This window comes from Prionailurus viverrinus, chromosome B4, assembly GCF_022837055.1.
Source record: "Prionailurus viverrinus isolate Anna chromosome B4, UM_Priviv_1.0, whole genome shotgun sequence".
In the NCBI taxonomy this organism is placed as follows: Eukaryota; Metazoa; Chordata; class Mammalia; order Carnivora; family Felidae; genus Prionailurus; species Prionailurus viverrinus.
The window spans coordinates 57840652-57853914 of record NC_062567.1 but is presented as its reverse complement, the minus strand read 5'-3'; the positions used below and the strand labels follow the sequence as shown (position 1 = coordinate 57853914).

The 13263-nt window shown below is 42.6% G+C and overlaps 2 protein-coding genes across 15 annotated transcripts in view; one reads left to right on the top strand and one right to left on the bottom strand.

Moving 5' to 3' along the window:
* The window catches only part of PPFIBP1 (PPFIA binding protein 1), a 175851-nt gene that overhangs the window by 99319 nt on the left and 63269 nt on the right, over positions 1 to 13263 (bottom strand). For 3 of the 11 annotated variants that reach the window (XM_047864969.1, XM_047864971.1, XM_047864980.1), the window contains exon 1: positions 788 to 924. The exons of 4 other annotated variants lie outside the window; for them this stretch is intronic. In XM_047864969.1, coding sequence (XP_047720925.1) covers positions 788 to 812 — 25 coding nt within the window. In that variant the 5' untranslated portion in view covers positions 813 to 924. Of the gene's footprint in view, positions 1 to 700; positions 763 to 787; positions 926 to 13263 lie in introns of those variants that run through there. 4 more of the 11 variants (XM_047864972.1, XM_047864973.1, XM_047864970.1 and 1 more) reach the window with 3 other exon arrangements.
* On the top strand, positions 1013 to 3720 carry CB4H12orf71 (chromosome B4 C12orf71 homolog). Of its 4 annotated transcripts, none has more exons than XM_047864986.1 (3): positions 1013 to 1090; positions 2020 to 2701; positions 3382 to 3720. In XM_047864986.1, the coding sequence occupies exons 2-3, from the start codon at positions 2063 to 2065 to the stop codon at positions 3718 to 3720; spliced, it is 978 nt and encodes a 325-aa protein (XP_047720942.1). In that variant the 5' UTR covers positions 1013 to 1090; positions 2020 to 2062. The 4 variants fall into 4 exon arrangements, with proteins under 4 accessions (XP_047720942.1, XP_047720940.1, XP_047720939.1 ...); XM_047864984.1 differs by having other exon boundaries at positions 1020 to 1123; XM_047864983.1 differs by having other exon boundaries at positions 1020 to 1127.

The window sequence follows — 13263 nt, the reverse complement described above, 5'->3', positions numbered from 1 at the left end:
GGGGAGGGGCAGAGAGAGAGGGAGACACAGAATCTGAAGCAGGGTCCAGGCCCTGAGCTGTCAGCACAGAGCCCAAAGCAGGGCTCAAACTCACAAACCCTGAGATGCTTAACTGACTGACCCAGGTGCCCCTCAGACATTTCTAAAATATAGTCTGTACTCACTGTTCTCACTTCCTTTCTGCTCATTCATTCAACCCAGTACAAACCTACTGATCCCATTCTCATGAAAGCCAACCAATAACATCTACCCTGCCAAGTCTACTGGAAGTTTTGTTTTAATCATGCCAAGTATTTCAATATATTTTGAATTACCTGGAAGAATGCCTGATAATTGAATACCACCATCCTAAGTACAGCCTTACAGGAAAAAAAAAATCCCAGTTCCCTAACAGGGGTGGAAGGCCTTCCATGATCTCACTGACTCCCCTTTACCTCATCATACTTGATCTCCCCACACAGTCGGCTGTTTGTCAGCCAGGTGTCATTGCTCAAGCTGTCCCCTCTCTCTGGAAGGCCCTCTCGCTGGACCCCTACCCCTTTTAACCCCACTAACTTCTACTCCCCCATAAATGCTCAGATCAGAAGTAATCTCCTCCTGGAGTCCTTTCCTGAATACCCCTACCCAATCTCACCCTGGCTGCATGAGGCACCTCCTTTTATTCTCCCACATTATTTTTAAGTCCTGTTGCTACATTTACCATTCTGTCCTATAACAGGTGGTTTATGTCCGTCTCACCAAATAGGCTCTCAACTCCCTTAAGACAGGAACCATCTTACACACACACATGGCAAGAAGGAAGGAACCGCCATCACTTTTGTCCTTCTGTCCTCAGGAGGGATCCTCTTCAGCTTAGGATGGTATGAGCACAGAATAGTTTGGAAGCAAAGACAGCCCTTGTGGATTTCTATCCCTTTTTTTTTCTCTTTCCACATTTCTGACTATAACTTAGGTTCTTGTGTTGCCATAGTAACCAACAGTCTCAGAACACAGACTTTTGGCAGTTGGACCTGTAGCCTCTGACAGTTGGGATCTGAGGATTTTTAACATCCCCAGTTTATGGCTCAGGAATTGGCAGCGCCTTTTCCATGTGGGCAGCCACCAGAGGAGGGCATGACAGAGCGTGTGTATGTGTGTGTGTGTGTGTGTATGCGCGCACGTGTGTGCAACCACGTCATTCTTCCACCCCCACTTACCTACCAGGGGCATCACAAAAAAAACTGGGCTAAAAAGTGCCAACAGATGGTGGGAGGATGGGCATCTCAATGGCTATAACCTTTCTGGAAAGCAATTTGATATCAACTATCAGGAAGCTTTAATATGTGTGTGATCTTTGGTCCAATAAATCCACACAGATATATAGACAGAGAGACACAAAGATTTATTGACAAAAGGGTTTACTGAAGATCTATTTATTAAAACAACAATCACCTAATGATCAATAAGAAAGTGGTTAAAAATGACAGAATAGCCATATATATGTTTACTCTAGGGTATGCTATAAAACATAATCTCACTTTCAACAGCTGATGTGGCATCCATTTAGATATGTGTATGTGTGTATGCATATGTACAAATACACATGTACACATACATGTACAGATAAAGAAAAGGAAGTCCACCAAAATGTTTTCAGTGATGGTTATCAATATCTGTAGACAGTAGGATCACAAGCATATTTAATTTCACCTTTATGCTTTTCTGTGTTTTTCAAATTTTATACAATGATCATTTTTTCTTTTATAATTCAAGTTCTTTCAATTGTAGCAAGACAGAAGATGAGCGGTATCAGGTGGAAAGGCTTAGTAAAAAGTGTTGTTATACAAAGAAAGAAATTTTTTAAGGGACGGGGCGGCCTTTTTTGCCCTTCATTAAATCAGACAAAAAAAAAAGGATGAACCTCTACCAGAATGGGATAGTCACAAGTAGAAAAAGGAATGAATAATGCTATTGCTCAACCATCAGAACTTCCCTCTTCTTCTCCCCTAATCCCACCTATTTTTTTTTTCCTTTCTTTAGAAGATTCCTGAGGTGACACCTGAGATTTGAGCCCTTGAACTCCATGGCACACTCATCCTCTAGCAATGATGGAACTGACTCTACAGACTGCAGCTCTGAATCAAACCTGAGCCTCTCTGTGGGCTATTTCCCCTGTGAAGACACCTCCTACGAGAAAACCATCTCCCGTGAAGACGTGTCTTCCAAGGGTCCTTCAATCTTTGTCCCTCCTATCCAAGGGACATGGAGAACTGAAAGTACAGGCAGACTCCTGAGGAGACAAGACCAAATTCAGGACGACCCAAAGCAGTTTTGCAAACTAAGCATCACCCTGGCCTGGGACATTGATGTGGGTTCTAACAATTCAGATTCCATAGTTAATTGGGACATAAATGGAGTCAATTGGTGGGTAGACAAGTACCCTGAAGAGAACACACAACTGACTCTCAGCAAACTGGACGGTCTTGTGCAAAAGCTTGAGAAACTTCTGGAAAATCAGAAAGATGATGATGATGGCTCTGCATTCCCTGAATCTGCTCAGGAGGAAGATTTCCAATTGTTCAGCAGCTCCCCTCCAGATAGAGCTCAGGTCAGTCGTCAAGAACATGATACTTGCCAAGACTTGCCCAACCCCTGCCAACACAGAGGTACCATGCAGTTTCCACAGATTCCTCTAAGACTTCAGGAACGCGAACTTACTGAGGTGAGCACAGAGATGCCCCATAGGCAAGAAGGGAACAGACCTGGTTGGGGTTGGGGGTACCAGTTTGGAACACATGGAGTATTACTACTACCTGCTTTGAAGCAGGGCCACACCCCCTTGGTGTCTGACAGGCCAGGAGAGGGAGGGAGAAGGCTAACAGCAAGGAAAGGGGTCAGGGTGGAGCTGAAGGGGAAATACCGAGGAGCACTGAAGGACAAAAGAGGGTAGGAAAGTTAAAAAAAAAAAAAAAAAAAAACTAACAAAGATGACCACCCAAAATATATGTGTGTGTTTAATTATTAATGAGGATTTAAACTTTGCATTTACATGGGGGGGCCTGGGTGGCTCAGTCAGTTAAGCATCTGACTTTGGTTCAGGTCATGATCTCATAATTCCTGGGTTCAAGCCCTGAGTTGGGCTCCTGCTGACAGCTCAGAGCCTGCTAAGCCTCAGAGGCTGCTTCAGATTCTGTGTCTCCCTCTCTCTCTGCCCCTCCCCTGTGAGGGCTGTCTCTCAAAAATGAATAAATGTTAAAAACAAAAACAAAAACAAAAAACAAAAAACTTTGCCTTTACAGTTGGATTATTTTTGATAGAAGGATTTCAATTCCATGAATGGGTACATATCGGCCCCACTGTTGTCCAGATTATATGTCTTTAACTCATTCATTGTCTTGGCAGATGACAAACCAGGCAACTCACAGCCAAAGGACAAGCACTCTAGACACCTCCTCAGTCTCATCGGGTCAGCCAGAGAAGCCAGAGAAGGAGGGTGCTCATGCCAGCACACAGGCCATCTCCTGTGTGAACCTGAGGTGGGTCTTCCACTGGCTGAGGGAGCAAATCCTCTCCTCACTTCTCGGGAGACAACACCCGGAGGAGGCCACTGAGCGCCCCAATCAGCGGGCACGAAAGAAAAGACTCTCTCACAGAGGCAAGAGAATCCAACCCCAAGATTCCCTCGAATTAGGACACCCTCTATCACCGGATAACCTCTATTCTACAATCCCCACGAGTTAATTGTTTTCCAATAAACACAACACATGTTCTTATTAGTCATGTCTTCCTCTTCCAGCTCACCATGTTGACTCAGGCTGAACATATAGATGTTGTCTAGAAGACTGAGATATATTCTCTGTGAATTTTAAGTAGTATTACCCTTCCTAACTTGAAGGCATTCTTTTTCTCTCCTCTGCCCCTCATCCTTACTCTATTTTTACCCTCTTTTATGTTTATATATTTTAACCTATTTTAATATTAAGCCAAATGCCCATTTTCAGGAGGCAACACTATAACCCATCAGATTCCCAAGATGGTAGTGTGGTTTGGGTTGAACTTCAAGGGCTTGAGCAAATGGCAGAGGATACTGAGTCACTCAAGGAAACAGATTTCAATTGGCAGTGTTTCAGGATTTCTGATGGCAGGTGTGATGTCCCCCGGGGACCTGACTGGTTCTAGACTGTACTGTGTTGGCTAGAGTAAGTGGCCCACTCAGGAGGAATCCGAGAATTGGGAGTGCTACTTAGCCAGTCTAGGTCTACCCTGCTTCACTCATAAGATGAGAAAGATAGTAATATGTACCTCACAGGGTTGTTGTGAGAACTGAGGAGATAAGGCAAGCACTTAATACATAATTTTGCTGTAGCTGCTGATATTCATTCTCCAGAGGATCGCCCCAGAAACCTCAATCCAAGGGACATCCAAGAATGAGAGCTTAAGAGTAATTCTCATTGAAATATTTCCCACACAGAAGCAATACTTACCAAAAGGTATGGGTTTTAGCAGATCTTGATTCAACCAAGTCCTCTCCCAGCCCATTCCCCACCATACCTTCTGCAATGGCTTTGCAATTGTCATTCAACTTTCCTCTGAATTTCAGCTTCTTTAAGGAAAGCTGTGCTCACCTCTCACTCTTTTGTCTTGACCTCTCCCTGTTACTGTTATCAATTTGCTTCCCCAGGACCACTACCTCCTCCTTATTCGCTCACAGATTTACCCAAGAACCCTCAAATTCCTCCCTTCCGTCAACTGCAATTCCCTTTTCGCCTTCCTTCTTCTCCTTCTCCCTTCCTTCCACAAATATTTAGCACGTAGAAGGTCCAAGTACTTTACTAACTTATAAAAACAATCCTTGGGCTCAGTGAGCTTATTATTTAAGAGATAAAGCCTTGCAAACATGACTATAAAAAGATTACGGGTGATAAGTTTTGTCTGTATGAAGTACCCATTGAATACTAAAAAATAATTAAATGTGAAGAGGTGGATTTTAAACGGTCTCATATATAAGGTTGCTTCAGTTACAAATGTTGTTAGTTTAAGGTGGAGGACATTTTTTTTTAATGTTTATTTATTTGTTTTGAGAGATAGGAGCAAGCAGGGAAGGGGCAGAGAGAGAGAGGGAGAGAAAGAATCCCAAGCAGGCTCCAAGCTGTCAGCACAGAGCCCGACGCAGGGCTTGAACCCACGAACTGTGAGATCATGACCTGAGCCGAAACCAAGAGTCGGAAAGTTAATAAATAAGGTGGAGGACTTTACACTGCTGGATAAACTGGTGTGGCATTAAAGTGTGCAGTTGAGGCTGGTCATGTGTGAGAGACACTGGGGATGATATTGCCTAAGGAATGACAGCACAACGGCAGGGAAGAAATCAAACAAGAGCAATATATGCTCAGCAATATATGTTCACAGTCACATCCTGAGTTTCTTCACAGGCAGACTCCTCACTTTATCCACTTCTCTGAGAACATCTTCCCATCTGAGTAGCTCACTCAAACACACTGCTCCACCTCCACTCGCTCTTTGACTTCACCATGACTTTGGGTACCATTACCGCACCCATTCATGATTTTCATTCTCTTCCTTCCAGATCCCCCTGTGTACCTCCTTCCCAAACTGCAGCATACACACCACATCTAGTAGCATTCACAATGTGTTGCCCTTTCCAGATCTTCTTTTAATCTATTCTCACCACATTCCCCAAAGGAACACCTGTACTTTTCATCGGGGCCAACACACAAAACCCTGGGGTTACCTTCGTCATTCCCTGGAGAATGTCCCCCGTTGCCTTTTCAAGTTCCCCCACTATCTGGGGAATTTGCCCTTAAAGATGCCGCTCTCAGGTTACTATAGCCAAGAACGACCCTGGCAGGTGCAGTTGACCGTGCCCTTCCTTAAGCTGGGCCCCAGTCCCCATCCTGCCACCCTCACACCATGACTTGTCCTTTTCAGCTCTCTTCATCCAACTAGTTTACCTACAGACCAACTTCTTGGTTCCTTTTTACTATACAGTGTCTGGTACACAGTGGTCTGTCTCAATAACATTTTTTAAATGATTTGAATATAACTTATTTCTTTAAACTTGTTCCTATATAATTTTTTTGAAAAGTGAAATATAACAGCTTAGAGTTGCTATTCTTTAAGTTAAAAGTTAGGGCAAGCTGGGGCGCCTGGGTGGCTCTGTTAGTTAAGCATTGACTTCAGCTCAGGTCATGATGTTGCGGTTCGTGAGTTCGAGCCCCGCGTCAGGCTCTGTGCTGACAGCTCGGAGCCTGGAGCCTGCTTCCGATTCTGTGTCTCTATCTCTCTCAGTCCCTCCCCCATTCATCTCTGTCTATGTGCATGTGTGTGTCTCTCTCAAAAAAATAAACATTAAAAAAAAAAAGAAAACAGTTTAAAGAAAAAAGTTAGGGCAAGCAGGGCTAAGAGCAGGAATGAGAGTAGAAAGCGGGGAGACAGGAAGAAAATGGCAATCCATGAAAGGCCAAGAGAAGTGGTGACCTACAGACTGAGAAATCTAAGACCAGAGGAATTCAGTAATTAATCTGAGATGTTAATTCAACAAATACACATGGAGCCCTAATGTTGCTTTAGACTAGATGTATGATACGCCTAAAAGATGACCTCTCCTACCATCGTGGCACTCGTAATCAGGGCTCTGTTATTTTAACTTTCTCTAGTAATTAAGTCAAGCTCCAAGAAAAGCTCAAACAACATGAGCTACCTCAAAAGACTGCCCACAGTGAATAAGAAGCCCTGTTCACTAGCAAGACATCTTACATATTTGTGCTTAATTCTTGGTGTTCTATAAACCTGCTTGACAGGTATGAACCTATCTCTAAAATTCAAACAATGTATTTTATAAGCTTTTGTAACAAATATTCTTTGTAAAGAATTCGAATTCTAAATATTCTTTGGGGTTATCATACAACATCTGAGAGACCAAGTCCAAGTGTTTAAAAACAGGAAATATTTCAACACCTCTTCATTCATCATCGTGTCAAATATGCTGTGAAGCTATTGGCTACATGCCAAACTGTGACCAGGTTACTGGCTTTATGTCACATACGTGGAGCTGGGGCTTTAGGAGGCCCAGTTATACATCAAAAGGACCTAGAGCAAAATGGAAGTGGTCATACAAAGATACAATCTTTGCTATAACCTCAAGCTAGAATGATTGCACTTATCAGACACATGCTAATCTACTTAACCAATATGTTTCGGGATCCCATTATCTCAAAATGAAAACAATTCTTTCAAGTGAACTACTCAACCTTGAAACCCATAAAGCTCAGGTTAACTTAAATATTCATATTCTACAATCTATAACATCATAATGAGCCAGAATACAGCAAAAGCTTATCAAGCAAACGTAGATAGTGTTCAGCTCCCTCCACACACAGAATCAGATAGACTAATGTAAAATTGTATACATCATCCCATGTCAATTTCTTACTTAGCAAGATCCCCTTGAGAGAAAAGTGTGTGTACCATACCAGCAAAACAAGGGCAAAACCATCTTATCCAGATTTAAAGAACAGAATATTAAAGTTCATGGCTCCAGAGGACACACAGGTCTACATCCACCTGGTTACAAAAACAGTGGCCCAAATCCTCTTAACAAAAAAAAAGGAAAAATGGAACAAATTCTACATGAATTCACAAGACCGTCTGGTAAGGTTTGTACCCCAATAGTTAAGAACGATTTTGTTTAGGCAGGAGGCTTAAACAAACTGCTTCAAAAATAAGTCTTTTCATTATGAGTGACAAGTAGAAGAAATTCTATTCCATGCAGTGGGCTCTCTAATTTCAAGATGGATGGGGAGGCTTTACGTTGCACTTCATGGAGTCCGTCTTTTCCTGCTACCCCCTCAGACCCCAACAAAGAGAACAACACCCTGCTTTCAAAAGTGAAATAAGATCCTCATCAGATAACACCAAACCACTGAGTGAGCCAGTCATGAGTCGTGTGGGTACAAAAGCCTTAGGGTGAATTCCCAAAAGGATTATAAACCTAGATCAAGAAATCCCCTTACTAAACAATTTGTTTACTATTCCACCTTTCCAAGGAATTCCATGGTTTTGATGCCCTTTGGATTTCAATCTAATATGCTTGAAGTATTTCATCAGGAAATACTTGTGAGGTATTTTCAAATGGGAGGGCAGACATCAAATATCTATTCAGGTTGTGGCTGCTGAATGAAAATTCATCTCATTATTACTGAATTCTCTTAGTCTAGAAGGAAATCAGAATGGCAATTTAACTTCATTCTTCCTTACCTGCATCAATAAAGATTATTTTAAGTGCAAATCTCCAAAACTAAAGAGATCCCTCCTTCCTCATAGAACTTTCCCATGCACTCATCACAAAGGAAAACACTGGACACATTCATTGTTAATACAGGTTTGGAGAGTCGTTTTTATGCTCCCCTCTCATCAACCCCACTACCATCTGTCTTTGGGGCCTAGATTCTCCCCAAACAGGGATGGGGATGAAAAGGAGAATTTTTCTCCAGTAAAGTAATCAACTTTAGTTAGTACTCTACTGAAACCACCAAGGTAATAATTGATTCAGTAGAGTACTAACTGAATTGTTAGTTGATCTAGTTGAAAACAGACTAATATCTAGGCATTTTTCAAAAACATTTCAGATTTCTAGAGTTTATTTAGCTTTTGTTGGAATTTAAATTTGTTTTAATGTTTAATTTAGAGAGAGAGAGAGAGAGAGAGAGAGAGAGCGAGCAGGGGAGGGGCAGAGAGAGAGGAGACACAGAATCCAAAGCAGGCTCCAGGCTCCAAGCTGTCAGCATAGAGCCTGATGCAATGTGGGGTCGAACTCACAAGCTCACGACCTGAGCTGAAATCGGACACTTCACTGACACAGCCACCCTTAGCTGTGCCCTTAGCTTTTGTTGAAATTTAAAAGAATGATTTTTGCCCAATGGACAGCTAGCTCTCTTCTCTTTCATGTTATCCCAAGTTCCAGGGCCTGGAGAGCTCATGTTTACCTTCAAAAAAACAAAACAAAACAAAACTTGTTGGACATTTTCTGTTTTTCACAAACCAAGGAACAGCCTGACACTTTATAGTACTAATAATTCTTACAAATGGTTTCTGACATTTCCTTTTATTTTGAGCAGTGCGAGAGTGTTCTTTTTCCAATCTAAGAAGCAGCGTAAGCACACCATCAGCATATGATGCATGGTACATACTGGGGATTCGTGAGGGCAAAATGGGGCGCTGCTCCAGTCTTTATTCACATCATTTGGTGTGCTCCAACTTACAGGATTAAAGCTAGAGATGTTTGTCTTAAACAAAGGTATACATTCATAGATATTAACACTCTGCAAAAAATTGAGAAAAGTTCAGAGACTCCTTGAGTCCTACACTCTTCAATCCCAGGTTCAAAACCCACATTCACAAATAAGATTTTCTGGCTTCAAATCTCAGGTCCACCTCTTATGGGCTATGGATCCTGGGAAGTTACTTAACCTCTCCGGGCTTTCCGTTTTATCTATCAAAAGTGATCCTATTTGGGGCGCCTGGGTGGCGCAGTCGGTTAAGCGTCCGACTTCAGCCAGGTCACGATCTCGCGGTCCGGGAGTTCGAGCCCCGCGTCGGGCTCTGGGCTGATGGCTCAGAGCCTGGAGCCTGTTTCCGATTCTGTGTCTCCCTCTCTCTCTGCCCCTCCCCCGTTCATGCTCTGTCTCTCGCTGTCCCCAAAATAAATAAACGTTGAAAAAAAAATTAAAAAAAAAAAAGTGATCCTATTAGTACTAGCCTCAAAGTGTTGTGGTGAGGATTTAGAAAAAGCGCCTGGCACATGATATCTGCTTACAAATTTTAGCTGTTGCTGGCTGCTGTCACATATTTCCTTTTTAAAATCTTCCTGTTAAAATTCTGCCACAGCTCCTTGTGCCTACAGAACAGAGTCCAAGCAAACTGTCATTAAATCCCTCTAAAGTAAGATCCTGATGTACTTTTCCAGTCTTATCTTACAATGCTCTGCACTCACCCATCCCGCTCCTTGAAGTACTTATCCCCTGTACTTTCTTGCCTCGGCATCTTTGCTTATACTGTCCTCTCTCTTTGGAACCACCCTAATCGTGTTCCTCTGCCCTGCTACCTACCTACTCCCAAGTGCACCCTTTCCAGGTTCACATTAAATTCAAGCTCTTGTATAGAAGTGAGCAGGCTAGAAATAACCTCACCCTTTTTTGTGCTACCACAGCACTACCTGTAATAAGTGTACGTTTTATCCTGTTTTACAGAAATGTGCTTTCATGTCCTTCCCTCCCACTAGACAAAAGCCCCTGTGTTCTGCTTATCTTTTCTTTTCATGCTCCAAAGCCCCTGGCCCCGTTTCTTGGACATAGTAGCTCCGTGATAAATATTTGGTGAAATGAATGGTTAATCTGCAGGAAATAACAGCAACAGATAATATCTGAAATTGCACGTTGTTTCCTCTCATATAAAATTTAACTAGCTTCTACTTTAATTAAATCTAGTTCCTGGATATTTATATTGGGGGCCAGGGAGCATGGTGTAGTATAGATGTTTCCTGAGTGGAAAAGCTCACTTTTACCCATCAGACAAAGCTAGTTAGCAAGAGAACTGTCACATCTTTCTATTTGTCTGAGTACAAACTGATATCCTATCCTCTCTTTTTTACTTAAAACTATTTTTTTTAAGTCTTCGTATTTCCGAATCCTCCAGACAATGTCTAAATTCATTCACCCACTCAACTACATTTACGGAACATAACATGCTACAGGCTGAGAGGCTATGCACAAAGATGATTAGATAGACCTTTCCCTTAAAGAGCTCGTACTTGTAGGGGGGATGGGCATCTTGCCAGACACAGCACAGGGGAAGATCTGGGAGGAGCAGACAACATTGGCAACAACACTGTGCAAGAGCCAAAAGTCCTAAAGGGCATGCGTGGGAGACAGTGAAAAGTCTAGTTCCGCCGCCGAGCACAGGATGATGTCCTTCAGTGCAAGGATAAGAGACAGAAGCTGGAAATGCAGGGATGGAGCCAGATCACTAAGGAGTTTTGAATTGTATCTTACGAGGAGAATGAAATTCTGAAGCAAGACACTGAGATGATTAAATCATGTTCTAGAAAGGCTTCTAATAACAGCAGTGTGGAAGGGGGACTGAAGAGGAGAGAAGTTGGTAGCAGGAATATGAGCAAAAAAGCCAAGAAAGAAACTGCCAGTCAGGCTCCGTGGTGAGATGGAAGAAGGAATCAAATGCTGATTTAGCCCTTAAGTAGTCTTCTCAGTATGGTTGGCGGTACTCCTATTCCGCTCTCAGCCCAGCTGCAATATCCCCCATGCTACCCCAGCTCCTAGACTCTACTTCCTCTGACATTTAGTAAGCATTTACATGAGTTAATTTAATAAATGCAGGAGGCAGGAAGTTAGCTAAGCTGAAAAGATGCATCAGATTCCAAAGGTGCCCTGAAGTAGACTGTCAGATAATACCAAGCGGATTTCTCCTCGCTGTTTCCTTCATTCGTTCATTTTAGTACTCATTCACCCACTGGGGTTCCACTATGTGCTGGCCGTTATTACCTTTCATGTCAAGGACACGGGGATACACAAGCCATTGCTCCTTTCCTCTACATGTTCAAAGCCTGGCTATAGTGTTGTCACTTGTTCAACAATAGGAATCACCAATTGGGCAAGTTGTCCTTAACAGTCTTCATATTAGCAGAGGCTGTTTAAAAATGTGTTCTGGATAGTGGTCACAGTACCAACTTGAAACTTATTTTTACCTTAAATGATTGGTTTGGTACACATTCTGTAGAGCTGGACTGAAAAGGGTTCCCGCCACAATAATTGGGATTACTTTTCTCATGTCACACAGTAGATATTGTGGATTTGCCCACTCACAAAAATGTATTTGTAAACCCCAAATCAGTACTCATGGTGTTTTCATGGGCATTCCTGGACAAGCACAGAGCAGTAAAAAATTTGAGTTGCCTGTGAACACGGTCCCAGCTGAAGGTGAATAAGGCAATGCTCTCCCTTCTTATTTCAGATCAGCATTCACGCTACAAACAAGTGTTTATAGGGCTGAGGTGCTGTCTAGTGTTCCCAAGTGAAAAAGGCTGTGACGTGCCTTGCAGAGAAAAACGGATGTGTTAGATAAGCTTTGTTTAGGCATATGTTATAGCACTGTTGATTGCGAGTTCATTGTTAACGAATCAACAATATTAAATAGGTGCCTTAAAGAGATGAAGACTATACATTGATCAACTGAGAAAATGTGACAGAAGCTCACGGGAACCTAAACTTATATACCCACCAGGGCCAATGGCTCAGTATTTGCTAATTCAGTATTTGCGGTGACCTTATAGAATGTAACTACCACAAATAACGAGAATCGACTGTATCGTATTAAAGAGTGCAAAGAACCAAGCACACATAACACGTTGATTTTTTTCAGCTCTACCTTCTGAGGACCCAGGAGGACCCCCAAGTGAGGAAGGAGAAATCGCTTTCTGAATCCTACAACATTCCATTAGAATTACTCGGTATTTTCTATTCCTCTAAAATCACTCCACACAGACTCACAGAGAAGTGTTGCTGCTTGTGCTGGCTAACAAGGGGAGGAAAGAGAAAGGGTCAACAGGCCAGGAGGCACTGTGGGTCAACGCAAACAGGTGTTTTGACTGTCGCTCTGCTCTTCTTGGGACAAGTCTTATGTCTGAAGGCCTCCTTGAAGGCCACTTATTTCCTGCTTGATACTTCTTTTTTTCACTCTCCCAACGACACAGAAGGCTCCATCTCTGGGTGCCAGGCTTCTGAAAAGGGGTGTTCTGTGCCAGACCTCAGTCAAGACCAATTCAGACTATGAAGAACCAAAAGGCCCACCTCTCTAAGCAAATAATCCATTCTTTAATTTCTACAAATTTACAGACAGTAAGACCATTTAAATCTTACAAATCAGGAGCACCTGGGTGGCTCAGTTGGTTGAGGTTCCGACTTCAGCTCAGGTCATGATCTCACAGCTCATGAGTTCGAGCCCCGCATCACACTCTGTGCAGACAGCTCAGAGCCCAGAGCCTGCTTCAAATTCTGTCTGAAGATTCTGTCTCCCTCTCTCTCTCTGCCCCTTGCCTGCTCACACTCTGTCTCTGCCTCTCAAAAATAAATAAACATTGAAAAAATAAAATCTCACAAATCGTCCAAAACTTTTGCAAATGCCCAGGATTCACATTTCCCATTGTAAAGGCTAATCTCCTCAAGCAGGAAACAACTTCTGGAAATTGGTGTA